We start from the raw sequence: 27384 nt of genomic DNA on the forward strand, positions 1-27384 counted from the left end.
ATTATTTAGCTGCCGGAATAGTTCCATCTACTTTATCTTACCAGCAGAAGAAAAGATTCTTCCACGACATAAAACACTATTACTGGGATGATCCCTTACTTTTCAAAAGAGGTCCCGATGGTATTTTCCGTCGATGTGTACCCGAAGAAGAGGTAGAAAATATAATCCAACACTGTCACTCTGCGCCTTATGGTGGACACACAAGTACATCCAAGACCTGCGCTAAAATCCTACAAGCTGGCTTTTATTGGCCAACTATATGGAAGGACGTACATGCGGCTATTAAGGAGTGTGACAGATGTCAACGCACGGGAAACATATCTAGACGTGACGAGATGCCACAAAAAGGTATTTTGGAAGTAGAGATTTTTGACGTATGGGGAATAGACTTCATGGGACCATTTCCATCCTCCTTCGGAAACAAATACATACTCGTGGCGGTTGACTACGTATCAAAGTGGATCGAAGCTATAGCTTCCCCAACTAATGACACCCGAGTAGTAACTAGACTCTTTAAAAATATAATATTTCCGAGATTTGGCATCCCAAGGATAGTAGTCAGTGATGGTGGATCGCACTTTATATCCAAGGTACTCGAAAAACTACTACTTAAATATGGAGTGAGACATAGGATAGCAACACCTTACCACCCTCAAACCAGTGGACAAGTGGAAGTATCTAACAGAGAAATCAAGCAAATACTAGAAAAAACGGTCGCCACTTCAAGGAAAGATTGGTCATTGAAATTACCAGAAGCTTTATGGGCATACCGAACTGCTTATAAAACTCCCATAGGGACGACCCCATTTAAGCTCATTTATGGAAAATCCTGTCACCTCCCGGTAGAATTAGAACACAAAGCCTATTGGGCTATTAGAAATTTAAATTTGAATTATAAAGCCGCCGGTGAAAAGAGAATCCTTGACATAAACGAATTAGAGGAACTCAGAAGAGACGCCTATGAAAATGCCAAAATCTATAAAGAAAGAACAAAACAATGGCATGATAAGCGTATATCAAGGAAAATCTTCAAGCAAGGCGACGCAGTACTCTTATTTAACTCCAGACTAAAATTATTCCCGGGAAAACTACGATCCAGATGGTCAGGACCTTTCCATATCACTAAAATCTTTCCCAGTGGAGCGGTAGAAATAAAAGGACAATCTACAGAACCGTTCACCGTAAACGGGCAACGTCTGAAACATTATCACTATGCGGAAACCAACGAGGATTCGCAAATTCTACACTTAGACGAAACGCCCCCAGGACTCATAGACAATATTTAACAATTTCTTTGTCGAGCTTGCGACATTTAAACAAAGCGCTTAGTGGGAGACAACCCACAAATTAATCTGCTATTTTATTATTCTATTATTATTATCATTTCTCTATTTTTCTCTTAATTATTCTTTTAATTTCTATTTAGTATTCATTATTGATTTATTCAAAAAGAAAAAAAATATATCTATATATAATAATAATAATTCTTTTCTTCTTTCGGCATTTGGCCAAATCCTGACTTAAACTCATGTTTTCTTTTCTCTAGTTAACACTAACCAGATGGGACATTTTGACCGTATGGGTATCAAGTTCAGAGGAATGGCTCAGAAACGAAGGTTTGAAGAACTAGCCACTAGAGAGATGCTACCTAGTTTATATGCTGATGATTGGGCTATGACTGCCCTTGGACTGAGACAGAGTGTCCTGTTTTTGCTGAATCAGATAGGATGGGAGACCTCCCCTATCCTGAGACCTTTCACCACCTACCGGAGGCTCACACTAGAATTCCTTAGTTCATTAATCTATCTACCTAGCCATGGAAAAGGAATTACCAGAGGTTTTATCCAGTTCAGAATGTTCAATATGGAGTACCAATTTAATATTAGAGACTTCACCAACCTGTTGGGTTTTCCTACCTCCTTTGATACATTCACTATAAGCCAGGAAGAACTTTTTGAATATAGAGAGCTTGAACACTTTTGGGGTAAGCTGACTGGAAATGATGAGCCCGAAGAACATGAGTTTCTCTCTGGAAACATACATAACCCGGCTTTTCGCTATTTCCATAAGATCCTGACCCACACTTTATTTGGGAAGAAGCCAAATAGTACTTCAGTTTCACGTGATGAACTCTTCATCATATTTTGTGCTTCCCAGAACCGTCCAGTAAACGGTGCTACTTTTATGTTAGCTAATTTGGACCACCTTATCCAGGATGAGAGAGCACCCATTAGAATAGGCGGCCTGATAACTATGATAGGTAATGCTATTGGATTACGTCAGCCTATGCTTGACCTGAACCCTTTTTGTGGCATTACCACTATGAGTATACCTTTCCTCTTCAACACTATGTTTATAGCAAACATAGGGTCTGATGAGTTTGAGCTTGTTATTGATAACCAGGTTCTCTGCCTATTCACCCTGCCCGATCCTAGGACTAGTGTTCATAACCAAAGGAACTGGCTCTATAACCTGAATGAAACCCCAACTCCTGATGGATCCACTGAATCCATCCAGGATTATGAGATTTGTGATGACTATGAGCACTATGTTGACCATATCTCTCTTGCTGAATCTGACCCTCAGACTCCATCCGGCTACCATGATATTGATCCTCCTCCTCAGCCTGTCCTGACCGAAGAATCAGCCATGCCTGATCTCCGACATCATATGCCAGGAACAGATATTAAAACCGTCATTGAAGCTTTGATGTCAGAACAAAACGCCCTCAGGGAAGATTTCCACAGCTTGAGACTTGCAGTCCTAGAACACATGAGCAGCACGGCAAGTCAGTTACGTATGTTACGGCATCATGTTAACTCTTTTACTCCTCCGGCCAGAGATCCGAAGATAGATGGAATTTAAGTATTTTTTCCTTTCTAAGTTATTTAGTTTTAGGCTAGATTTTTTTCATTAATGTTGTTTGAATTCATGATTATTTCTATTTCATTTCATTATTTTCCCTTCCTGTAATACATTATGATCTCCTTTTTATTGAAGCTGTTTAGTTAATTTTATTATGCAAATGCCTGTTACGTTCTACTGTTGTTACTTATTATTATTATACAAAGCAAGTAACATGCCCAGTGCATTAAAATTGCAGACTAAAAATAACCATAAGCTAAATAAAACATTAAAATACGCTACCAAAGTGATTCTGTGAAGCGCTACTAAGCCTTTCCAAAAAGGAAGTGTGACGAGCGTCACACCACCCATAACGGACGGCACACTTAGTGCCTGTTACGAGCGTCACAGCCTTGTGACGAGCGTAACGCCTCTCAGACATGTGAACGTTAGGGAGCCGTTGGAGACGAACGTTACACCCCTACCTTTTTACATTCCCCATTCATTTTTCATTTACCACACTTAATTACTTTTCAACCACTTTTTCTTTCTACCTTCCAATCCTTCTCCTATAAATACCCTCCAAAACTTCCTTCATTCACCACAAAACAACTCTCTCATATCAAATACATTTCTTTTTTCTTTCCAAATCACTCATTCAAAAATTCATCACAATGGCGGGAAATCAAAATTTCGGAGATATCATCTTCCGATCCGGAGATGACAACTATCAGCAGGAGCAATTCGAGCGCTTCCAACAGCGAGGCGTCGCTTCCACCAGGTACCCCGATTTAACTTGTTTACAACAATTGGGCTTACTCCAAGGTATCGAGTGGATGCTCCGTAGAGCCGATTTAACCTTCCTTTGCACCCATAACCAACCCACCTATCCTTCCCTAACCTTAGAATTCCTAAGTTCTTACGACTACACCACTCCCGCCGGTGAAGGTGAATTTCTAACCGGTACAGCAACCTTCCGTATGTTTAACACCGAGTACTCTCTAACCCAACGCCAATTGAGTGCCATGCTACAATTTCCCACAGAAGGTCTGCTGCATGCCAGAATCCCTCCAACCTCAAACTGGAACACAGTTCTAGTTTTCGACCTTTTTAAGAAAATTTCCGGTATAAATACCTACAACTGGGAAGAACTCCTTCTCTCCCACATCCATAACCCCACCATCCGTTATTTTCTCCGTATCCTGCAAAACACACTCTTTGGAAGACCAAACAACAGTAAGGTCAACTCAAAAGAACTCTTTTTCCTCCAGTGCGTTTTCGAATCGGATACTAAGGTAAACGCCGCCTCTTTTCTCTTTCATCATATCCGCACCTTATGTGCTAGAGGCCGGCAACCATTCATAATTGGTGGATTAATAACCTCCATAGCACTTGGCCTGAACCTAGGGGATAAACTCCAAACTTTAGAATCCCTACCACCCCTGTCTATGGATATCAGCTATTGTCGCTCCAGCCGCCTGATTAAAAACAGAGTAGGCGGAGGATACTATCTTATGGTGAACAACCAAGCAGTCCCAAGTGTTGTGCTACCCAATACCACCCTAACCGATGTCACAAACCCGAACCGCCACCTCTACGATCTTAGCGCTCCTGAAACCACCGAGCCTTCACAAACAAACCAGCAAACAGATGAGTTTGCAGAAATGGAACAAGGTGATCATCCGCCAACACAACAATCAGTCCCGCTAAACCCTTCCAGTAATGCAGCCGACCCATCCTCCCAACGTCGTCGACGACGAAGGCCTGCGACCAACGATGACATTATGGATGCTATCGATGGAATGCAGGCACAGAATACAGAGATGATGCAGATGATGCGTCAAATGCAACAGCAACATGATGCTCGGAATGCCATAACCGACCAGCGGTTTACTGAGTTGTTTAGCAGATTCGACAGCTTAGACATACGTCAAAGATCACCAGGACCAAGAACCAGAGGTGGAAGGCAGCCTTAGTTGTTATTTTCTTTTTCCTTTCCATCTTGTATTTCTTTCCCTTAAAACATTGAGGACAATGTTTAGTTTAAGTATGGGGGGGAAACATTATTCTTTCCATTCTCATCTTTGTTTCAAGTATGTACTCCCCCTTTTCATTGTTATTTCCCTATAAAAAAAAAAATATATATATATTTTTTAAGTTAAGTCCTGAATGTGAAAAATTTTCTATTATCTATTTCCCTCAATTTTCTTGAGCCATAACAAAAAATTTTAACACACCCAATAAGTATAAAGGTTGCTTACTTTATAAAATTTGAGTGAAATCAAAACAAAATCATTACCATAACAACGCTCTGAGAACCTCAATATGTTAGATCAGGATAAGTACCTATTATACCGAACTCCTTGAACTTTTAGTTCTATGGTAACCCCAAGTAGTTTATACAGAAGTCAGCACCATCTTAATAGCAAACTACGTGGAGAGCCGATGAATATAAGTGAATGATACCCAAAGTAACCTGAGATACATAAATATATCAAGAAATGCACTAATCAAATTAGGTGATCCTTACCGGATCATTTAATCTAAAGGTTGCAGATCATGTAAAAGCACAATACGAAAGATCCATTATGAATTGGTTCAGTAGGAATCTGGTACTGAACTTGGTAGGGCGGACTACTGTTCGATCCCCCGCAATTTGCAATGGACTGAATAATGAAGTTATCCGACTTATGTACCAGAACTTCTAGCTAAATGCGGATCATAATCACTAACCGGTTACTCCACTATGTGCGCGAAAAGATAAAGGGCTTAATGTGATTTCGCTAGAATGAAAACGGGTAAAATAAGACTAAAGGAACCAGGATAGCTATCATAGGGCACTTGAACTGATTGGCATAAGGTAGGGTTATCTAAGTTGTAAAGGTAGTTGTTGATGTCAAGATTAAACTCAAGTCCTCCTAAACAAAAATCCATTGGCAACCTAGTACGAATTGATGTGCGCTTTAAAATTCCATCAGGCTAAAACTTTTAACAAGTTCTATACTGAATTTTGCTTGAGGACAAGCAAAGATTTAAGTATGGGGGAGTTTGATAACACGAAATTATATCACATTTTAAGACTTAATTTAATTAGATTATATTATCATTTACTTTAATTTATCCCATTTTATCAGATATTATGCAGTATTTCTTTTCTATTTTACATCAGGTACCCATTTTGAAGCAAAAGTGAAAAAGGGGAGAAAAGAGGTGTAAAAAGCAATAAAAAGGAAACAAATGACCAAATGCCAAAGCCCAGCCCAAAGCGCACAAGTCATCAACGCTGTGCCTGTGACGGACGTCACAGGGTGCGTGACGAGCGTCACGCAAAACAGACTTGTGACGGACGTCACACATAGCGTGACGAGCGTCACACAACTCCACTACCTTTTTGGCGCAAGTATCGCCCTCAGAAAGACTTGAAGAATAACGTTAAGGAGTTGGTCTCCTATATGCACGCCGTGGATATAGCCACGCTGAAGAATGGGAGAAACGGAATGCAGTTACCAAGGCTATTATAAATAGCCATCTCACAAACCAAAAGAAGACACAGTTTTTGCACGCTCAGTTTTGCGGAAGCTCTGCCAAATTTACTTTTCACGCCTTTGCCTATTTTTCTTCCTTTCCAGCATCGTTCACTTTATTTTATTTTATTTTTGCAAGCTTTATTTTCTTTTTTTTTCCCTTGCAATTTATTTTCCCCCGTTCTTAGCTTTTAGATATTTTTCGCGTAGTAGTTTCTACACCGGAAACTACTGTGCAACTTTATACCGGATTTAACCTTACGTTATATTCGAGTTTTTATTTCCTTGATTTAATTTACTGTTTAATTGAAGAATCGAAGAACAAATCCTACCGGCTTGTGGTGGAGTGTTCAAGACCATTGTATTACGCATTCAGGTTCTTTAACTGTTATTTAAATTTTTATGTTTTATCCTATTGTTTATTCATATTGCCTGCCTGGAATGAGTCTGTTTATGCATGATATAAATTCTTATTTATTTAGCATGTCTGGCTAATTTGCCTAGGTATCGGTATGTAAAGTAAGCAGAATAAGGGGTCAAGACTAAGTCGGTCTATTCAAACTTAAAATTAGAATCAATCTTTTTATGGTCTTAACCTACAGGTTTAACAACAAGATTTTTTACAAAAGTAAAAGACATAAAGAAGTTGAAACCAACAGAGCGAGAGTTTGAGGTTTTAACTGGACAGTGTAAGTTAGTCATTAAGTCTATCTCAGGGCGAGAGCAAGTTTTAGAATTAATTAAATTCTGACCTTTTTCCAAAAAGTATTTTTAAAGATTGAATGTGAGGACGAGAGTTAAGCATTTAGATTTAATTGTATAACCTAAGTCAACAGAGCGAGAGTTTGAGATAAGGGTGTTTAAAACGGTCAGTATTTTCTTAAAAGGAGTTTCTGCAACTTTATTGTTTTCAAAATATGATTTTTGACTTAATTATAAGTGACAGCTACATTAATATAAGATCATGGTTTCTTCAACAGAGCGAGAGTTTGAGATAAAACCTTTAACCAATAGAGTTAATCGAAACGATTTATTTTAAAACCGAGTGACCGACAAGGAATTGATTCCCTAGTTTTGACGAACTACATACCGATATCCGTTTTATTGATATTTAATCTAGATATTAGTTTAGTTTTTAGTTTTTCCCCAAACAATCAAACATTTTCACCTTAGATTTACGTAGTAACTTTAGATAACGGTACATCGATTCATAAGTCCCTGTGGGATCGATATCTTTTAAAACTACGCGATAGAACTGTGCACTTGCAGTTTGTATCCCATTCTCGACTCACCCAGTCGAGCGATCAATACCAAAAACAAAATTTTCGATAATACAATTGAAATGTCCGATACATTTCTTTTTTGTGTATTTTTGAAAATTCTCGTACTTATACCGGAAATTTAAAATTTTCTGGTGAAAAATATCATAAATTTGAAAAATTCTAGTAAAAAATAACGGAAATTTCAAAAAATCCGATAAAAAACTGGAAATTTCAAAAAAATTGGCATTTCCCGGAAAAATCTTAAACCCATACGAAAATTGTCAAAATTTTCGAGAAAAAACAAAAACTTTCACAAATTTAAAAAATTTCGATAATTTTGCAAAAAAAAAAATTAATTTTCAAAATTTCCATTATAGATTGAAAATTTCCGATTAAAAACTGTAAATTTTTAAAATTTTTGAAATTCATCCAAAAATATAACTATAAAATTGCTCTAATTTGGGATTTCAAGTATAAGTAGGGTGACAAGTTAAATTCTTCTATTTTTAAGGCAGCGTGCTTCATATATGATATTTTTAACTACCTTTTATCATGCTAAGTAAATGTCTTCCAAACCATTATGAAAAGTTTTAAATATTCTTTGTATTTTACATCAATATTAAATTAAAACCACTGAAAGATACAATATCCATGTGGCTTCGGCGTCTACCAATAAGTTCATACATCAAATATTTCAAGTATTAAAGCCTTTGCAGAATCAAACGGAGCCTAACCCTTCCAATTACCACTCCTTCATCGAAGTTGCAGACAACCTTGCAGAATCAAACAGAGCCTCCCCTTTTCCTTCCAACTGAGATGTGCATTTTCGGACAATTTTTGGAAAAAATATATCTGGTGTCTCACTTGCACCATCATTATTAATATGATTTTAAATGCATTCAGAGATACATAAACATTTTTATGTTGAGTTGTGAGAGACACTATAACGGTGGAAAGGGTAACCTTCTAAAAGAATTATAGTTCAAATAGGTTCATGACTTACATTCTATGTAGCACCGATACCTCTAAAATAAGTTGTGTATGTGTTCGTGTCGGTATCAGACACTTATACCGACATTTAAGATTCCATACAATTTATTTATTTTTCTAAATTATTAACGATGTCAACGTGCTAATGTCAGAGTCAAATTTACAGTGTCTGTGCTTCATAACTTATATTTTATAAGGCTTAAGGGCTTTGAGAGGTCGACTCATATGGAATAGCTCATAAGATTGAGTTTTCTTGTTGTACAAAGGAATTCACATTTAGGCATTTGAAATATTATTGATCGTCCAATCAAGACTAAATGGTTTAAATTAAAATTTAATATTTAAAATTATAAAACAAAAATTAAAATTTGTATTTTGTGAAATAGTTGGATCTTTGATCAACTCTCACCATTGCTCCCTCAGACAACCTGGAATCCAATTCCTATTATGACAATTCTTTAGTTATGATGCTAGTATGCTACATCAACAAAATTGGTTGGAGAAGAAATTTTAAAAATTGTAAAAAGAATAATCAAAAACATAGTTTTAGTTTTAGAAATAGAAGGATGGACCGTTAAAGAATAGAATAAACGGCAACGTCAGATTGTAGTGTTTTATGCATCAGACTCCTCTGTTTGAGTGGCATAAACAGTTCTGAACCACCGTGACAAATTAATTAAGAACAGTGTGTACACAAAGTAGCAAGTGAGAGTCCAAGTAACTAGCCCCTACACATAGAAATAGAATAGAATTCATTACAATTTGTTTTACAACCTTGCAAGTTTTACACTTAAGATTATGTTGTGTTCAGCATGTTGTAGTACGTAATTGTGTAGGACGTAATTCATTTTCTCAACTTATTATCTGCGTCGATGTGTCAGTGTCATGTCTATGTTATATGTTAGTGTCGTGGTTCACAAGTCATAACTCTTGAACACTTATTACTGGTGAAAGTGTTTGTAACATGAATTACCTGGCCAAAGATTTCAATATTGGCTTGAGGATAGTACCAAAGGTGAAGGAACCTGAAAGAAGAAGACATCAATAGGTATACAAATTTAACAGGGAGAGGAAAGAATAATGCTTTACTTCATTAAGGGTATCTCAGCTAGTGGACAAGCAACTCCAACAAGGCATGCTAGGGTGAAGCCTGGCTGTGTTCTATCCAACAAAAACCATAGAAACTCTGCAGCAGCAAACAATATGTAGGCCTCAGTGTTGTCTGCTATTCCCGCTTTGTATAGTTCAGCACTTGATTCTATGAACAGCGCCACTAATCTAAGACGAGAAAATCATATGATTATCATGATAAGTGTTTATGTATAAGTTATATCTATATTGCAGTGAGTACTTACATCAGGGAGGCAATTGTTTTTGTTAAACTTCCCTCTTGAACCTTGTTTAGGACCTTCTCGTCTAGGTAGAGTTGAAGCAAACCAATCGAGCAGTAAAACAACCCCAACAATGGAGGAACCTATCAATATCAGGATAAGACAGATAAAACTGCATAAATTATCCAGAAGAACACATCCAAACGCTTAAATTTAGATGGTTTTTGCGGATCATATTTCCAGAAATAATTTCTGTATAATATGAACAAGGGTGCATTGTAATTGGACAAGAAACTGAAGTTGAAACCTACCCAGATATTGGTATGAAGTGGACCAATGTCAATAGACCCGGACTTGTACACGACAAGATCGACTCTTGAATGGAGTCCATCGAGCAGTGGACCAAATAAGAAGCCAGAACCAAAAAGCGAAAGTGATACGCTAGGCCATGAAGTTCTTACGCTAGGTTGGCTCTGCTGTTTGACAGCACGGTGAGGCTTAAGCAGATCATGTTTGCGTAATCTGTGGTGAAGAAGATAAGTGTGAGTTTGAGTATGGAGAGAATAAGCCTGAAGAGGTGAAGGGGAAACAGATGAAAGAAGGTTTTGCATATTACTCCTTCTGTATGAGCATTGAATTAAACGAAGAAGAAAATGATTGGTTTTTGAGACATGAGCGCGTTTGTATGATTAATTCAATTTTATCAAAAACCTGTTCAACTTCGTCCACAGAGTGTGTTGGATGAGTTGGACTCTACAGTATAAGAAGGGATGATAGGCACAACTAGTGGTCCAACACAGCTGAGGCTTTCTAATACACCACAGCTCTTGAATTTTAATCTTGGGTTAATACTAACTTATTGATTAAAAGATTGTCTCTTTACACCACCTCTTTTCATTCAAACTATGTTGTTGATTAATAATTTTGAAAATTCTATAAAAAATTTGTATTTGTCAAGGAACTTTATTAAATTAACAACTCAATATTATTAACCTCAATCCACTTTTACATATGTTCAGCTAATCTTGCTTTGTCTATTTTTCACAATTTTGATTCAACATTTCTTCAAAAAACTGCGTTGTGCATAAATAATTTCGCATAACCATTGTGCTAAAATTATGTGACAGGAAAAGATATGAGCTTTATCAACTAAGTTCATCAATTAGTTATTCCAAACTTCATTTATTGTAATCCCCATTAATCTATTACAACTTCCACGATTCAAAATGAACACCTTCGTTAATCTTGGATGGTTAAGAAGAAAAAAAATCCAACTTGAATTTCTCAATTTACCCATATACGCTTGAATTTACTGATAAATCCTCATGTTTTAGGGACGTATTGCGAAATTCTCTTATATTTCTATTGATCATGCATGATATGAGGAACAAAATGAATGTTGTTTTTTTTTTGCAAGTTTAATTTTTCATTCCCATATAATATTCCCCTAGGCTTGTCAATTGTTCCGTCAACTTCTCCATACAAACCAATTTCTACATCCTTATATAATCGCTTTGAGATTTGAGGTATTTTGACAGATAACGTAAACATCCACAAACTTCTGGAATATTCACAACTCCTAAACCCAATTACATTCAAATCCTAATAAGCTTGGTTAGTCACTAGCACCTGGCGACCGGTATTTGTTGAAGATATGAACCTCATTGCTCCATTTAGCACTAAACATTTAAAAAAAACTAGCAATAATTTTCTAAACTAAAGGAACCACAATCATAATTGCTAGGAGTTTTTTGAGTTAACTGCTGCTTACCACAAGATGCATTATTCCTATCAAAAGAGCACTAGAAATCTTAAAATTCATTCCGGTTGCCACCTAAAGGAAAGCATGCAAAACTCATTCAGTGACTACAGTGGACTAACAAAGCAACACAATAACGTTGAACAAAAGATCTGCGGTGAATTCTAACTCTTACTAGGGATCTACAGATCTGAGGCCTTTATTTTCTCTTTCTTTTTGATTGGGCTGTTGATGAAACTTTTTTAAAACTTTTTTCTTAGTTTTAGGTTTGAAACAGCTTTTAAATATAGATCAATAAAAAATAGGTGAAACACACTTTACTTTAAAAAGTAAATAAATATTTCACTCTTTTGACATAAAATAAGAAAACGAATAATGCACTTGGTCCCAAAAAATAACATAGGCCCAAAAAACCCAAGCCCTAGCAGTTATCAGCTATATATTGTGAAGTTTCATCTCAGACTCATTCGTTGCAGAGAACAAATCGCGCCGTCGCAATGGGAAGAAGTAAGTTCTAATCTCCTTTCAATTTTTCCTTTCAATTAGGCTATGTTCATTCAATTCTCTGTTCCTATTTGATGTTTTTAGCTTGAACTCTTTTTTCAATTGTTTCTGATAATTGATGATTAGGTTTATGTCAAAATTTTCTAATATGATTCACTTGTGAAAATTAGGTCATGCCGAAATTTGATTTTATTTTCTTTACTGGTTTGATTTTTATTGTAATTGTTCGTTTTTGATGAATTGAGATTCATTAGGAATCGATGATTATATAAGAACGAATGGTTTGTTTTGGATCTGGTTAACCCCTATCAAGTTAATTTTTAGCCAAATGTTTTTTTATTTTATGAATCATGTAATTTAATGCGGATTTCAGGTATTTTCCTATGATTTAGGGTTTATCATTTGGTTTTATTTAGGGTTGTGAGGTTGGTTATTGGTTTGATTTTTGTAGTGATTTAAGTTTGATTATTTGCGTGATGTGATTTTAATTTTGTTTGGTGTTGAGTATAGGACCTGCAAGGTGTTACCGTCAAATTAAAAACAAGCCATACCCTAAGTCACGATTCTGTCGTGGTGTTCCTGATCCCAAGATCAGGATCTACGATGTTGGCATGAAGAAGAAGGGTGTCGACGAGTTTCCTTTCTGTGTCCATCTTGTCAGCTGGGAGAAGGAGAATGTTTCAAGTGAGGCTCTTGAAGCTGCTCGTATTGCTTGCAACAAGTACATGACAAAGTTTGCTGGAAAGGATGCTTTCCACTTGAGAGTCAGGGTTCACCCATTCCATGTTCTTAGGATTAACAAGATGCTTTCCTGTGCTGGAGCTGATAGGCTTCAGACTGGTATGCGAGGTGCTTTTGGAAAGCCACAGGGTGTTTGTGCTAGGGTGGCTATTGGACAGGTGCTTCTCTCTGTTCGCTGCAAGGATAGCAACGGCCAAAATGCTCAGGAGGCTCTTCGTCGTGCTAAGTTTAAGTTCCCTGGTCGTCAAAAGATCATTGTCAGTAGGAAGTGGTAAGTATTTGTTCTATTGGTAGCTGCATAGTTACTCATCCTTATTATCTCATATTTGAATACTAATTTATAAATTCTTTGTTCAGGGGATTCACCAAGATTGATCGAAATGATTATTTGAAGTTGAAGTCAGAGAACAGGATTCTGAATGATGGTGTCAATGCTAAGGTAATATGAAGCCCCGTGTGAATTCAGTGTGCCCATATATTTTGGTCTTGCTTAGAACATATTTTTCTATTGATTTATTTATATAGGAATGTAATGTTTGTAGCTTTTGAATATTAACTGTTATGACCAAGTTATAGTGGCCTTTCGACTTATAATTTATCTGTTTGGCTTTGCAGCTTCTTGGGTGCCATGGACCTTTGGCTAACCGTCAACCTGGAAGAGCCTTTATTAATGCTAGCTGCAACGCTTAGATGCTTTTCTCTAATTTGTAAATATTAGAGTTTGGATAATTTTGGTTTTGCAAGAACAAGTTTGAATTTTGTTGTTTTGTCTGCATTTTATTATATTGTTGAACTTAGATATATTTATATCTGTTTTGAAGACAATCTGAATTGGTGTTAAATGTTTCTTCATTTCCTTTTTTACACAACTAGTAATTTTATGTTTATCAATAATAATCACTAGTCACTAGAAACCAAACTAAATATTTGAGGTGTGGTTCACCTCCAACTAAACAGGCCACCCTGACTAGTGGGGCCTGAGTGTCCTTATCAAATGGAGGGTTGCCATTTTAGGATCATTGACATGCCCCGGAAATACTATCATTATGCTGCCATGCAAGTCCATCCTCTCAAAGGCATGTGATGACACATCTAATCGTTTTTGTTCATAACATGTTTTCATTAGGATTTTGGCAAAAACCCACTTATCAACATTTTGATTCCCATGCCACGTTGACTCTTTAGCTCTCTCCCATTCCCTCAATATTTGCATCATCGAAAATGCAGCAGAGTTGAGGTTCTCATGAATCTGGCATATAATTCTGGCAACAAAGGGAACACTTCATGCAATCTGTTTGGCTGCAGTAAGGATGTGTATTGGAACGAGTTCTTTACTATCATGGAAAGACACAACAATATTTCGATGCTCTAAGATAACATAAATTTCGCTGAAACTGACAGATGGACTTACCCAATGGCTAAGCTGAAGATCATCTTTACGAGCAGAATGTTTGAAAGGAAGCCATTGCCAAGTGACCTGAATGAGAAAAAACTAAAATGTGTGAAGATACTGTTATGAAACAAATATCATAAAAACTTAAGGTGTTGCGCAAAAACACAGAACTGTTTTATATCTAACACACCTCATACAAGAGCCATTTGATCATGAGCCTAGACAATGTCCAGACCCACCCAACATATTGCTGAAATTCAGCTTTTCTTGTTTGGAATAATGGGATCAATAAGGATCAAACTCTAGAAAACTTGGTTAGATAAAATCCAATGTCATATCAATGATTAACCGTCTTAAAATCTTAGGCAAGGGTAGTTAAAATCAAGATATTATGCAAAATCGGGAATGGGAAGTAAATATAAAATAGCATACAAAAGACAAAGAAAACCTTAAATCACTTGAAACACTTGTGTAAGTTTAAATTCATAAGCAAAGCTCCCAACTAAACGAATTAAAACCTTAAATCACACTTCAAAATACTTATATAAAGAACTGGAAAATAGTAGATAATACAATTCAACACGCATGAATGGGGATCGCTATAAAGCACTCGACATCGACACTGACAAGTTGATACCAACAATAATCTGAAAAAATAAATAAATTAAACAAAATCACAAGTACAAAGTTACGGACACACATTTTTTCAGAGGTGTCATGCTACACCATGCATAAACTCCTCAATCTAAAAGAAATGAACCAAACTCGTAAACTTTTCAACCCTAATTTCGATCAAAACCAATAACACCATCATGCTGCATAACTATTCACACTAATCACAGCACTAACAAACAACTTAAAGAAATTTACAAAGAAAAAAAAACAGAACCTTTTTATCTGATGGAGGCTTTATTTTCCAATCAACCGCAGGCATAAGAGGTGCCAATCCACCCTTAATATCATTATCCTAATAAATTCAAGAACGCAAGAAAATTGAAAAACGTTACATTGGTTAAACCCTAAGGTGCAGAAAAACAAATGGAAAATGCTTTTTTGAAAAACAAAACAGTGCCTTCTGAGGAATGCTATTCGGTTTTCTCGGAGACTCGTTATGAGGAAGAGAGTTCTGCTCCATAGGGTTTCTTTATTCAACTCAAATCAAAGATTTCGCAAGCACTCGATGCTTTGTTCTTGAAATCGAGCGCCAAAATTTTGCTTGAGAACAGTGTGCTCAATAAAACAAAAGAGAGTTTGCTTGAGAACAGTGCCTTGTTCAAAAAGTTACCACACCTTAACAAGTGGATCCACAGCACCATCCCTAGAAGATGGATTCCTAGCAATTAGTATAGCCCGAGATACTACATGGTGAGGAAAATATGTCATTTTCTCATGTAGTCTCTAATTAGTCAAACTAGGAATGAAAGGAAATGAAAACTGAATGCAGCATATATGGTTTGGTGAAAATAATATCCATACCACTATAATATCAATCCTTTAATTCTTCAACAGTTCGAGATGAAGGAAACCTATCAGCTATAACAATGAATTTGAGATTAAACCTATCACACAAGTCAAACAGTTGATCTGTTTCCTCCTTGGTCCAGTTCTACATAAATATAATTCATGGAACAGAGAAACACATTAAACAATCCATAACAGAAAGATGTAAGAACGGTTAAATGTGTAGCAAATTCCAACTCTTAAAATAACACAGAGTTACACAGCTATGCTTTCAAATAGGAAGTACAATTAAGTGTACAAAAGATGCAGATGCTACGTGACGGTTAGGTTCAGATATACAGATCCTTTCAAATAGATCATAAAATCTATCATTTATTTACAGCTAACATAGTCACTAGAAAAATATAAAAGATTTACCAACCAGCAATTGAACAACTTTTAGGTTATATACACAAAAAAGGCCTTTCAATATACATACTAACAATAAAGGTCGTTGAAGACACAGCAACAACAGCAACCTTAACATGATACATCACGCAGAATTCAGTTCTTTGTAGCATTTAAAATTGCAAAAACTGTTGTTTGAGCAAACTCAAATGTGAAGGTCAACACAATTTTAGACATGCAATCTAGACATGATACCTACAGGATTTGCCAAATATTTCTCATACTCCTCATCTGTGTATCTTGTTATGTCAACAGACTGCATCATAGCATGCAAACAAACATTAAGTTATGAAGTATAAGATATTTACTAGAGTCAATAGAGAAAAATACAGAGCAGACATCATGAAGCTAAAGACTGAACCAGCATTTACCATGTTATACTTGGCAAAAGAATAGTCCCCTGATGGTGGAACACCATTTACAACTTTAACCTGTTGCAACAAAAGCGGCTGTCATTATCAAATTGGGAATCAAATCATGAATTGGAAAGCCTATTTTCCAATTAATGAATCAAATCATGAATAGGAAATCCTATTTCTTCATTTCCTTTTTTACACAGATAACATAAATTTCGCTGAAACTGACAGATGGACTTACCCAATGGCTAAGCTGAAGATCATCTTTACGAGCAGAATGTTTGAAAGGAAGCCATTGCCAAGTAACCTGAATGAGAAAAAACTAAAATGTGTGATGATCGCTATAAAGCACTCGACATCACACATTTTTTCAGAGTTGTTGTGCTACACCATGCATAAACTCCTCAATCTAAAAGAAATGAACCAAACTTGTAAACTTTTCAACCCTAATTTCGATCAAAACCAATAACACCATCATGCTGCATAACTATTCACACTAATCACAGCACTAACAAACAACTTAAAGAAATTTACAAAGAAAAAGAAACAGAACCTTTTTATCTGATGGAGGCTTTATTTTCCAATCAACCGCAGGCATAAGAGGTGCCAATCCACCATTAACTTCATTAACCTAATAAATTCAAGAACGCAAGAAAATTAAAAAACGTTACATTGGTTAAACCCTAAGGTGCAGAAAAACAAATGGAAAATGCTTTTTTGAAAAACTAAACAGTACCTTCTGAGGAATGCTATTCGGTTTTCTCAGAGACTCGTTATGAGGAAGAGAGTTCTGCTCCATAGGGTTTCTTTATTCAACTCAAATCAAAGAATTCGCAATCACTCGATGCTTTGTTCTTGAAATCGAGCGCCAAAATTTTGAACCGGGAAAAAACAACGAATTACAGTTAATACAGCTCTTGCGTGCCTCTAAGTATAATAATATATATATATATAATAAATTGTTGTTTAAATTCTATATTAATTGTGATATAAAATTAAAACTAAAATTTGAAATTTATATTAATTGTGATATTGGTATAACAATAACTAGAATTTAAACTCTATAAAAACACAATTTAAAATATAAAATTTTTAAAAATAAAATATATCAATTCAAAAGATCCACCTTACGATGATAACTTAAGATTTATCAACAATATTTATTTTGTGTAATTTAAGTTTTCAATTGTGACCTCAATATAGCTTTAAAAAGACCAATACGAACTAAGTTGATACATGCATAACAAGAGCATCTAGTTCAATAAGAATTTAAATATTTTTCACAAATAATCCACCCAACATATCTTATCGGTTAAGTTGACAATTTTTTCAATATACATGGACTTCATAATCAAATGCACAGGAAAGACTCTACAAGTGAAATCTGGCAAATGGCAAGTGAATTTCCTGAGTTATGCAAGCAACCACTTGATATTTATAGTTAATTGATGATTGAAAACTTGTACCTCCTGTGTTGTTTCAAATGGAAAACTCTTTTCTGCACTATTTGGTGCTTTTATGGTTGGTATTATTATGCCAAAAGACATTCCTTTTGCTTTATGACATGCTTAGTTCTTGTAGGTCATGAAGCGAAGACAGAGCATTGCTCTATTTTTACATTTTTTTAACCAGGATTTTTGCAATGTATTTGCCATAGATTAGCTGCGATTTTAGTCAACGATTAACTACAATTTTTTCTAGATTTATGAACAATGATGACTTTAGCCATGTGGTATGTCATGTCAATATCTTGTCACACAGTCATGTGTATGTCCATTCACAAAAATTTTTTTTATATAATAATGTTACGTCAGCTTCTGTTAATGACCGTTAGTAGGAGAGACCAAAAGAGTTGATGAAAAATATTACGAGAAACAATTTTTGGAGAAAAAAAATAGAGGGACTAAATGTGAAATTGACCATATTTAGAGGGACGAAAAATTTATTTAACCCTTTAAAATATATGCATGTTTTGATTGAGAATACATATAATTAATTGATTATCAATGTAAAATTATTTTAAACTTATAGTGCATATCATATTTCTTCTTAAATTAACAAATTAATATGTATTTGAACATTTTTTCCTCAATTGTAACTTTGGTGTTTCTATTTTTATTTTATTTTTAAGTTTTGGTCTCTTCGTTTTAAGTGCATGATCTGCCCTAGTTTGCTTCCCCTCTAATATCTTCTGACGAGTTGGTTTAGTTGGATCCTCCTCAGCATCAGATGTCATGTAAGGACGTGACACTCTAAAATATCACTGGAAGTGGTCGTATGCACAACTCCATTTGTTATGAGCTACGCTACCTCGTGCTTCGGCCAATACCAAATTATTAAGGAAATCATCATACATGGCATGTACATCTCTATGGGACATGGCAGGAGGTGCAAACACAAAGGGTTCTCTTATAAGAACCTGCATATACCCTCACTAGCGCATGACTCTCTCATGCTTATGTGGATACATCAGACATGACCCACAAGTCAATCATCCAAAGTAGAAGCCTATGTCATCCAAGGGACGCGTCTGACGATGAAGGTTGTATGGATGGAATCGTATATCATCTTGTACAATGCGGTCAAGATACACTCTAAAGGGCTCGATTAACTGATTCCATCTGAGTGGGACGAATGCATAAGCATGTTTCATATCCTCAATATAGTCATCAATATATGACCAGTCGAAGATGCATGGGAAGTGTTGGAGGATCCATGTTTGAAAATGATACATATGAATTATTAGTAATGGTGTAGCACAAATGTTAAATAGTTGATAAACTAGAAAGGATACAAATATATTATCATCAATAATGTGCAGCTAGCTGTCATATGTCTGGTCTTCCAAAGACAACCTTTAGCTAACTTGGAGTACAGGTAAACCAAACAAGCAACCCCGCAGTTTTACTCATGAATATGCTCAAGTCATTGAAGTATTTGAGGTAAATCAAATCCACGTAATAGACATTCTTGTCCATAAATATGGACGTGCCAACCAAGTACAATAGGTATGTCCTCAATGCATATGCTCTATGTTGCATAATCTGATAATCGTCATTATCAACATGATCTTCCGTAGTCAGATGGTGTGCATACAACCTCTATATGAATCCAAATCTAGAAATGACACCATCAAATGTCTTATATCTCCTTCAGGATATCATCTAGCACAACTCCTAAATACTCAACCATCGTGTCTAATGCATCATCTCTGGTAATCATAGAGTGGTATAATAATCTTCCTCTGATCGGAAGAAGCACTAGGCATGACACATGGTCGTGCCGCGAAAAATACCGAGTCGCCACCGAACTTTGTTTATTCTAAAGGAAGGAGAAAATATCGATAAAATCCTTAAAATAAAATAAAAATGGTCGTCGCAACCGAGAGCGGATTCGAGAGACGATTATGCAGGGGGGGGTATTAACATCAATCACATCCGTTGTACTCAATGAGAACCATTTTGATTGTTCTTTGCATGGATGAGTGTTACTACCTAAAGGTTACTTGCAAATGGTAAAAGGGAAAAATAAGCTTATAAATTAGTGTGCTTGACAAGAATTCGAACCCTCGTACCTACTTATTCTCATAGTGCAATGAGAAAATCAGAGCTCCGCAGTTCATGGTAGAGAATACGGATTTGTTGGTTGTTTTGAATGAACAATGTTAATGTTTGTATTCTAGCATTAAAGTTGCTTGTATGCTCGCGCATGAGAGACTTAAGCATTTGTTTGTTTGCGATAGAATGAATGCGCTTGGATCGTATTCTAGCAGTTAAACATTGCTTGTATGCTCGTACATGGGAGGCTTAAGCATTGTTTGTATTGCGGTAGAACGGAAATAACATGTCATTTATGAAAAGGTTGAATGCCCTAAGGCGGAAAATTGAATTTGATTGGTTGTGATTGATTTTAGAGTGGGAGATAAGTATTAGACCACACCTAAGTACGGATGGCAATCCAAGTACTCGAGAGCTGAAAGGACAAGTGCATCCTTACCTCTCTCTTTCATCCCAAAAAGTTTTTGTTTATGAAATTTGTGAGGCGAGTTTAATCGTTGGTACTTAGAGGGAGACAAGCATCTAACCATAAGCTAAGTACGACCGACAATCAGAATACTCGGGAGCCAAAAGGACAAGTGCATCATGACCTGTCTTTTTCACCCTAAGAGAACTGAATTAAACTCGTTTATTTTCAAGTGTTTTTCAATGGAGGACAAGTATCAAACCATAAGCTAGGCACGACCGACAACCCAAGTACTTGAGAAATGGTGTGGACAAGTACGTAAACCTCATCCTTTTTCATCCGGTTTATTGTACAGATGTTTTGAAAATGACTTGACGTTGGATCAAGTGTTTGAGGTTGAATAAAACAAAATGTGTGAATTAAATGAAATAGGTACTTGACGCTAGATCAATCACTCACGTTGTATTCAATTAAGTTTTATTTGGAAAACACTTGACGTTGAATTAAGTTTATTGTTGTTCTTTTGAAAAGGGTTATTTTTAGATCGTTTTTGGTTATTTCCAAGTTAACAGATGAGCGAGGAAAGCGATAAAATGGGAAGCAATAAAATTGTTACATGTTCATGGGAGTAGGATAAATTTTTTCTAAATGGAGGATAATCATACACCATATAAAATTAAATTAATGAGCACATAAGAATCATCCATAGTGGCAAAATCACAACCATAATTCTTGCATGCAATTAAGAGTAAATAATTTAATTTCTAATGAGTTCTAATTGAAAAATTAAAGATTTAAACTCTAAACTAAATTCAATTAAAATCTAAAGTAGAAATTTATCCTAATTAAATTAATACTTGTTTAATATGTATTTTTTGTGAATTAACATGACATTGAAATTAAGCATGTTGGAACCTAACTTCTAATGAATTTTGATGAATAATTAAAGAAACTCCTACAATTAAATTCAAATAAATTTTAAAAGAGAAATATTCTAATTAACCATGATACATGGATTTACTATGAATTTACATGAATTAAAATGTGCATGTTCATGAATTAAAAACATAGCAAAAATTGACAAAAGAATGATAATAAACAAGAATTAAAAGATTAGCAATTAAATCTGTAGGGGTGCATAAAACAGCGGATGTGCAGCCTGGAAACAGAGGCTTCGGGCCTAACAAATAAGGCTTAAATGCAAGGTATTATTGTTGGGTTCAACAAAGGGTGGCCTAAGCAAAACATGGGTGCAAACTTCAAAATAGTGGGCTTAATGGAACTAAGCCCAACCGAATTTGGGAAGGAAGAGAAGAAAAATTCAGCATCAATAATTCATCTCTTCTACACATCATGTTTATGTTAATGTCAAAAGCACCACCATCGGAGCTTTACTCCACCGCGCCGGAGTTGACGGAGTTGGCCGAAATCAAGAAATATCGACACTAATCTACTCCTCTCAAACTCCTTTATCCTAATCTCTCATCAATTTTTTTTCCAAAGATTAACCAATTATTTAAATTTAAGCAAGAAAACTATGAAACCTAACCATGAAAACTGAAATTAAATGGAGGGCGAGAAGAATCAAGCCATCAAACCTTGGGGCTTTGATTCTCCAATGCATGAGCTACATTGTGGTATCAAAAATTCAGCAAACAAAAAGAAATAAAAACTTACCAACCTGCAAAACGGAGGATTGTCTTGGAATTTGTTAAAATCATAAGATGAAGAAGATGAAGAAAACCAGAGGTATGCTACTGTGGACCTTTAATCTTCTATTTCTGATGTGAACTTCTCCTCTTTAAGAATTAGCTCTGAAAAACTATGAACTAAATTTTTGTTGTTGATGTTGATTATATGAGTGTGAGAGTTGTGTAAAATGTAGGAGGTTCAACTCAAATGTAATTCGGTGAGATAAGAGTGAGGCATGTGATTGACAATATTTTGGTTCAAGAGTGGAATCATATTTTGATGATGATGTTTTGATGACGATTTGTGATGGTCGTTTGAGTTGCATGTTTGCTTTTATACATTATCATGCATGCATATATTTTGGAGTTAGGTAGAACTTCGGTCTAGTGATGTCTAGGTTTCTTAGAGGAACCGTGACGGTCTCATGTCCAGAGAAGGACACGGTTCAAGAGGAACCAGAGACATGTGCAATATGTAACATACCTTTGACCCAAAAAACCCGGTAACATGTGCATATTGATGAAGGAGCTAGTGGCATTAGCATTTGCTTAATAAATTAAAATGTGATTGTGTTTTGTATGAATAAAATAATCGTGATTGTTGTTGTTTACCATCATGCTCTTGATTTTCACCATTAACATTTGTAAGGTGTATTCTCACTCCTTTCTTGTTTGTTTTATTTGTTTTGTCCAATTGTTGTACAGATACTCAGCAGGAGTATTTGCTTGGAAGTTGGAAGATAGCATTGGAGCTTATATTCGTTTATTTTTATATTTATCGCTTTTTAATTGTTTATATGCTCTGATATGTAACATCGAAGATGAGGCGTACTATTCGTTTGAGTTGATGTTTGGAGTTTATTTTCTTTCAGTATGAGTCATGCACATAATTTAGACTGTTTTGAGTCTTGGAGAGATAGAAGAACAACATCACAATCGACTTACCCCCTTATACTCACAAATATTGAAAAGTCTTGACAAACACCTAACTCGCCTGATACAACTACGAAAAGGGTGATCATCAAGTCGTTATAGCACTGATTTTGAATTCATCAAGTCGAATTATTACATAAAAAGTTATATTATTTTATTTATGACTATTATAACCTATTAAAGGTTTGTAAAACTAAATCCTCGAATATTCCATGGCAACCCGTGACTCATATAGGTTTCTTACTAACATACCAAAAACAAATTTTTCGATAGTACAATTGAAATGTCCGATACATTTTTTTTGTGTGTATTTTTGAAAATTCTCGTATTTATACCGGAAATTTAAATTTTTTGGTGAAAAATATCACAAATTTGAAAATTTCTAGTAAAAAATAACGGAAATTTCAAAAAATCTGACAAAAAAATTGGCATTTCCCTGAAAAATCTTAAACCCATACAAAAATTGTCAAAATTTTCGAGAAAAAACAAAAACTTTCATAAAATTAAAAATTTTCGATAATTTTGAGAAAATAAATTTCATTTTCAAAATTTCCATTATAGATTGAAAATTTCCGATAAAAATTTGTAAATTTTTAAAATTTTCAAAATTCATCTAAAGATTATAATTATAAAATTGCTCTAATTTGGGATTTAGGGTTTAGGGTGATGACAAGTTAAATTCTTTTATTTTTAACCTTTTATCATGCTAAGTAAATGTCTTAAAAAGTAAGTTACTCTTTCACCCTTATATGTTCTTCCAAACCATTAAAGCCTTTGAAGAATTAAACGAAGCCTAATGTTAGAAAACTACGCCGAATTTCCTCTTAGTCAGATTCGTAAAAACAATAATATGCGGAAGCATAAAAACACACACACAATTGATAACGGAGTTCGGCCAAGTATGCCTACGTCTCCGGGCTGCTGCAGACCTTTTACTGAAAAGAGAAAAATACACTGTGTTTACAAACACTCAAAAGTTTCTCTCACCCACAACCCAATTACACCCAAGAGTTTCTCTCACAGAAATTTTTCTCACACTAGAAAATTTCTCTAACTCTCAAATTACAATTTTTCTGTCAAATGCAAATGCATTCATTGTCTTGAGAAAAAATTAAATTTTCCTACAACTTCAATGGGTATTTATAGGATTCATGTGGTCAAATTCAAAGTTACTATTCTTTTGGTCAAATTCAAAGTTACTATTCTCTTGGTCAAACTTCAAAGTTACTATTCTCTTGGTCAAAATTCAAAGTTACTATTCTTTTGTTGACTACCATTGAAAAATAGAGGGTGGAATAGTATGGCTAGAAATGTAGGCCTGTGGATCTAACAATCTCCCACTTGAAGACTGACTTCAGTCGGTCTTCACCTCTCGATCATGCAGCAGCCTCTCTTGCATATTATTCTAGCAGGCCAACTGAAGTTGAGCACAACTTCAGTTTGTCAATGGTCACCACCTTTGTCAACATGTCTGCTGGATTCTTGCTTCCTAAGATCTTCCTCAATGTTAGTACCTCATCCTCAATCAGAGATCTGATGAAGTGATAACGGAGATCAATGTGCTTCGTTCGAGAGTGAAATGCTGAATTCTTTGCCAGATGTATTGCACTCTGACTATCACTGTGCAAGACATTATCCTCTTGGATGAAACCCAACTCTGTTAACAATCCCTGAAGCCATATCAATTCTTTGCTAGCTTCTGTTACTACGACATATTCAGCCTCTGTAGTGGATAGAGCAACAATCTTTTGTATCCGCGACATCCAACTAACAGCACTAGTACCAACAGTAAATATGTAACCAGTCGTGCTTCTTCGGTGATCAACTTCACCTGCAAAGTCTGCATCTACGTACCCTTGTACTTTTAACTTACCTTTACTAAAGCACAAACACTTCTCCTTAGTGCCTCGTAGATATCTCAAAATCCATTTCACAGCTTCCCAATGAGCTTTACCTGGATTTGACATAAACCTGCTTACAACTCCCACTGCATGGCCAATGTCTGGCCTCGTGCAGACCATCGCGTACATCAAACTTCCTATGGTTGAAGCATATGGAATCTTAGCCATTAATTCCTTATCTTCCTCTGTCTTAGGGGACTGATCCTTTGATAGACGAAAATGACTAGCCAAAGGTGTGCTAACCGGTTTGGCGTTGTCCATGTTGAATCTCTGCAAAACACGGTTGATGTACTCTGTCTGAGATAACTGCAAGGTTCCCTTTTGCTTATCTCTCGTGATTTGCATTCCAAGGATCTTCTTCGCTGGACCTAAATCTTTCATGTCAAATTCTTTTGACAATTGTTTCTTCAAATTTCTGATCTCGGTCATATCTGGACCTGCTACTAACATATCATCGACATAAAGTAGCAAAATGATATAACTGGAGTTATATCTCTTGAAGAAACAACAGTGGTCAGCATTGCATTTCTTGAAACCTTCCTTGTGCATGAAGCTCTCAAACTTCATATACCACTGCCTTGGAGCTTGCTTTAGGCCATACAAGCTCTTCTTTAATTTGCACACCATATTCTTTTTCTCTGAAAAACCTTCTGGTTGGTGCATATAGATCTCCTCATCTAGGTCTCCGTGAAGAAATGCAGTCTTCACGTCCAACTGCTCCAAGTAGAGCTCTTCATTGGCAACAATACTTAACACAGACCTGATAGTATTGAGCTTCACAACTGGTGCGAAAATCTCGGTGTAATCGACTCCTTCCTTTTGCTGGAATCCTTTTACAACAAGTCGAGCTTTATATCTTTTAGAGCCATCATGCTCCTGCTTCACTCGATACACCCATTTATTGTGAAGTGCCTTCTTTCCCATAGGTAACTCTTCTAGTTCCCATGTTTGATTTGAGATCAAAGACTTCATCTCGTCTTTCATGGCAAGCTCCCACTTGTTCGCATCTACTGTCTGACATGCTTCTTCATAGTCTTCAGGTTCTCCTCCATCTGTCAACAACATGTAGCTCATGTATTTCCTGTTAGGTACAGGAACTCGAGAAGACCTCCTTAACTCCGGAGTTGGAGTAGAATGCTCTGTTCTGTCAGACTGCTGCACATTGCCTGGTTCAGTTGATTCTTCTGGCTGAGGACTATCAACTGTGGGTCTTTCAAGGACATCGTCCACATCTGCATAAACTGGCCCACTTGGTTCTGAGTTGATGGCACCTGTATCATGTTTGTCCTTGTACATTACCCTCTCATTGAAGATCACATCTCTACTGCGGATCATCTTTCTGTTCTCGTCATCCCAAAGACGGTAACCAAACTCATCTTCACCGTAACCAATGAAAGTACACTTCTTTGATTTGGGATCAAGCTTGTTCCGGCCTTGATCGCTGATGTGTACATATGCTGTACAACCGAAAATTCTAAGATGTGAGAGTTTTACCTCTTTTCCGCTCCATACCTCTTCTGGTAGTCTATGTTCCAATGGCACTGATGGACCTCGGTTGATCAAGTAAGCTGCTGTGTTGACTGTTTCTGCCCAGAAATGCTTTGGAAGACCTGATTGCACACGCATGCTTCTGGCTCTTTCAGTCAATGTTCGGTTCATGCGCTCAGCTATACCATTGTGTTGAGGCGTACCTGGCACGGTCCTCTCTATTCTGATCCCATGCCCATAGCAAAACTTCTTGAATCTGGTGTCTTCATATTCACCAGCATTGTCGGTTCTGAGCTTTTTGATCTTCAACCCTGTCTCATTCTCCACCATGGCTTTCCATATCTTGAAAGCTTCAAATACTTCAGATTTATGTTTCAGAAAGTATACCCATACCTTTCTGGAGTGGTCGTCAATAAAAGTCACAAAGTATCGTTTTCCACCAATGGATGAGACTGTCGTTGGACCCCAAACATCAGAGTGAACGAGCTCGAGTCTCTCCTTCTTTGGCTTCCTTCCGTTTGTCTGAAAGCTAACTCTCTTCTGCTTTCCAAATATACAGTCTTCACACATGTCAATTTCTACTGACTGAAGACCTGGAAGTTTGCCCTTCGAGTGCATTACCTTCATCCCTTTCTCACTCATATGGCCAAGTCTCTGGTGCCATAGGTTGGGATTTCCACTTGCTGCCACCGAAATAAGATGACATTCTCCTGCCGTCTTGTAAAGAGTACCACTCTTTTTACCGCGAGCTATCGTCATTGCACCCTTTGAAATTTTCCACTGATCTCCGTGGAAG

General features: G+C 36.2%; 3 protein-coding genes and 1 long non-coding RNA gene across 4 annotated transcripts in view; 1 reads left to right on the top strand and 3 right to left on the bottom strand.

Moving 5' to 3' along the window:
* LOC127097004 (SWR1-complex protein 4) overlaps nucleotides 1-17502 on the bottom strand; it is a 41821-nt gene extending 24319 nt beyond the window's left edge. Inside the window, exons 1-6 of the mRNA XM_051035525.1 lie at nucleotides 17349-17502; nucleotides 17166-17243; nucleotides 16854-16919; nucleotides 16628-16687; nucleotides 16456-16512; nucleotides 15875-15954 (exon numbers count right to left, since the gene is read on the bottom strand). Of these exons, the coding sequence (XP_050891482.1) occupies nucleotides 15875-15954; nucleotides 16456-16512; nucleotides 16628-16687; nucleotides 16854-16919; nucleotides 17166-17243; nucleotides 17349-17411 (404 nt within the window). The 5' untranslated portion in view covers nucleotides 17412-17502. The remainder of the gene's footprint in view (nucleotides 1-15874; nucleotides 15955-16455; nucleotides 16513-16627; nucleotides 16688-16853; nucleotides 16920-17165; nucleotides 17244-17348) is intronic.
* LOC127097006 (uncharacterized) lies at nucleotides 9117-10731 on the bottom strand. The gene is made up of 5 exons (XM_051035527.1): nucleotides 10263-10731; nucleotides 9976-10094; nucleotides 9710-9898; nucleotides 9594-9645; nucleotides 9117-9348 (listed from the first exon to the last, which is right to left on the bottom strand). Exons 1-5 carry the CDS (start codon nucleotides 10560-10562, stop codon nucleotides 9235-9237), a joined length of 774 nt encoding a protein of 257 aa, XP_050891484.1. The 5' UTR covers nucleotides 10563-10731; the 3' UTR covers nucleotides 9117-9234.
* On the bottom strand, nucleotides 11093-11969 carry LOC127097008 (uncharacterized). The gene is made up of 3 exons (XR_007792897.1): nucleotides 11886-11969; nucleotides 11723-11785; nucleotides 11093-11630 (listed from the first exon to the last, which is right to left on the bottom strand). It is a non-coding gene; the product is annotated as an uncharacterized LOC127097008 (long non-coding RNA).
* Nucleotides 12050-13801, top strand: LOC127097007 (60S ribosomal protein L10). The gene is made up of 4 exons (XM_051035528.1): nucleotides 12050-12217; nucleotides 12725-13226; nucleotides 13313-13394; nucleotides 13571-13801. Exons 1-4 carry the CDS (start codon nucleotides 12208-12210, stop codon nucleotides 13643-13645), a joined length of 669 nt encoding a protein of 222 aa, XP_050891485.1. The 5' UTR covers nucleotides 12050-12207; the 3' UTR covers nucleotides 13646-13801.
* Nucleotides 17503-27384: the final 9882 nt, after the last annotated feature.

The sequence above is a fragment of the Lathyrus oleraceus genome, chromosome 6 (assembly GCF_024323335.1).
Source record: "Lathyrus oleraceus cultivar Zhongwan6 chromosome 6, CAAS_Psat_ZW6_1.0, whole genome shotgun sequence".
Lineage (NCBI taxonomy): Eukaryota > Viridiplantae > Streptophyta > Magnoliopsida > Fabales > Fabaceae > Lathyrus > Lathyrus oleraceus.

What these genes read in the sequence shown, in the direction of transcription:
- LOC127097007 (XM_051035528.1), top strand. An exon ending in ATCATTGTCAGTAGGAAGTG is followed by an intron (nt 13,227 to 13,312) that starts GTAAGTATTTGT and finishes TTCTTTGTTCAG; the next exon opens with GGGATTCACCAAGATTGATC. An exon ending in ATGATGGTGTCAATGCTAAG is followed by an intron (nt 13,395 to 13,570) that starts GTAATATGAAGC and finishes TTGGCTTTGCAG; the next exon opens with CTTCTTGGGTGCCATGGACC.
- LOC127097006 (XM_051035527.1), bottom strand. Translation starts at nt 10,562, where the DNA reads ATGCAAAACCTTCTTTCATCTGTTTCCCCTTCACCTCTTCAGGCTTAT. An exon ending in CACTTCATACCAATATCTGG is followed by an intron (nt 10,095 to 10,262) that starts GTAGGTTTCAAC and finishes TGATATTGATAG; the next exon opens with GTTCCTCCATTGTTGGGGTT. An exon ending in ATATTGAAATCTTTGGCCAG is followed by an intron (nt 9,349 to 9,593) that starts GTAATTCATGTT and finishes TTCTATGTGTAG; the next exon opens with GGGCTAGTTACTTGGACTCT.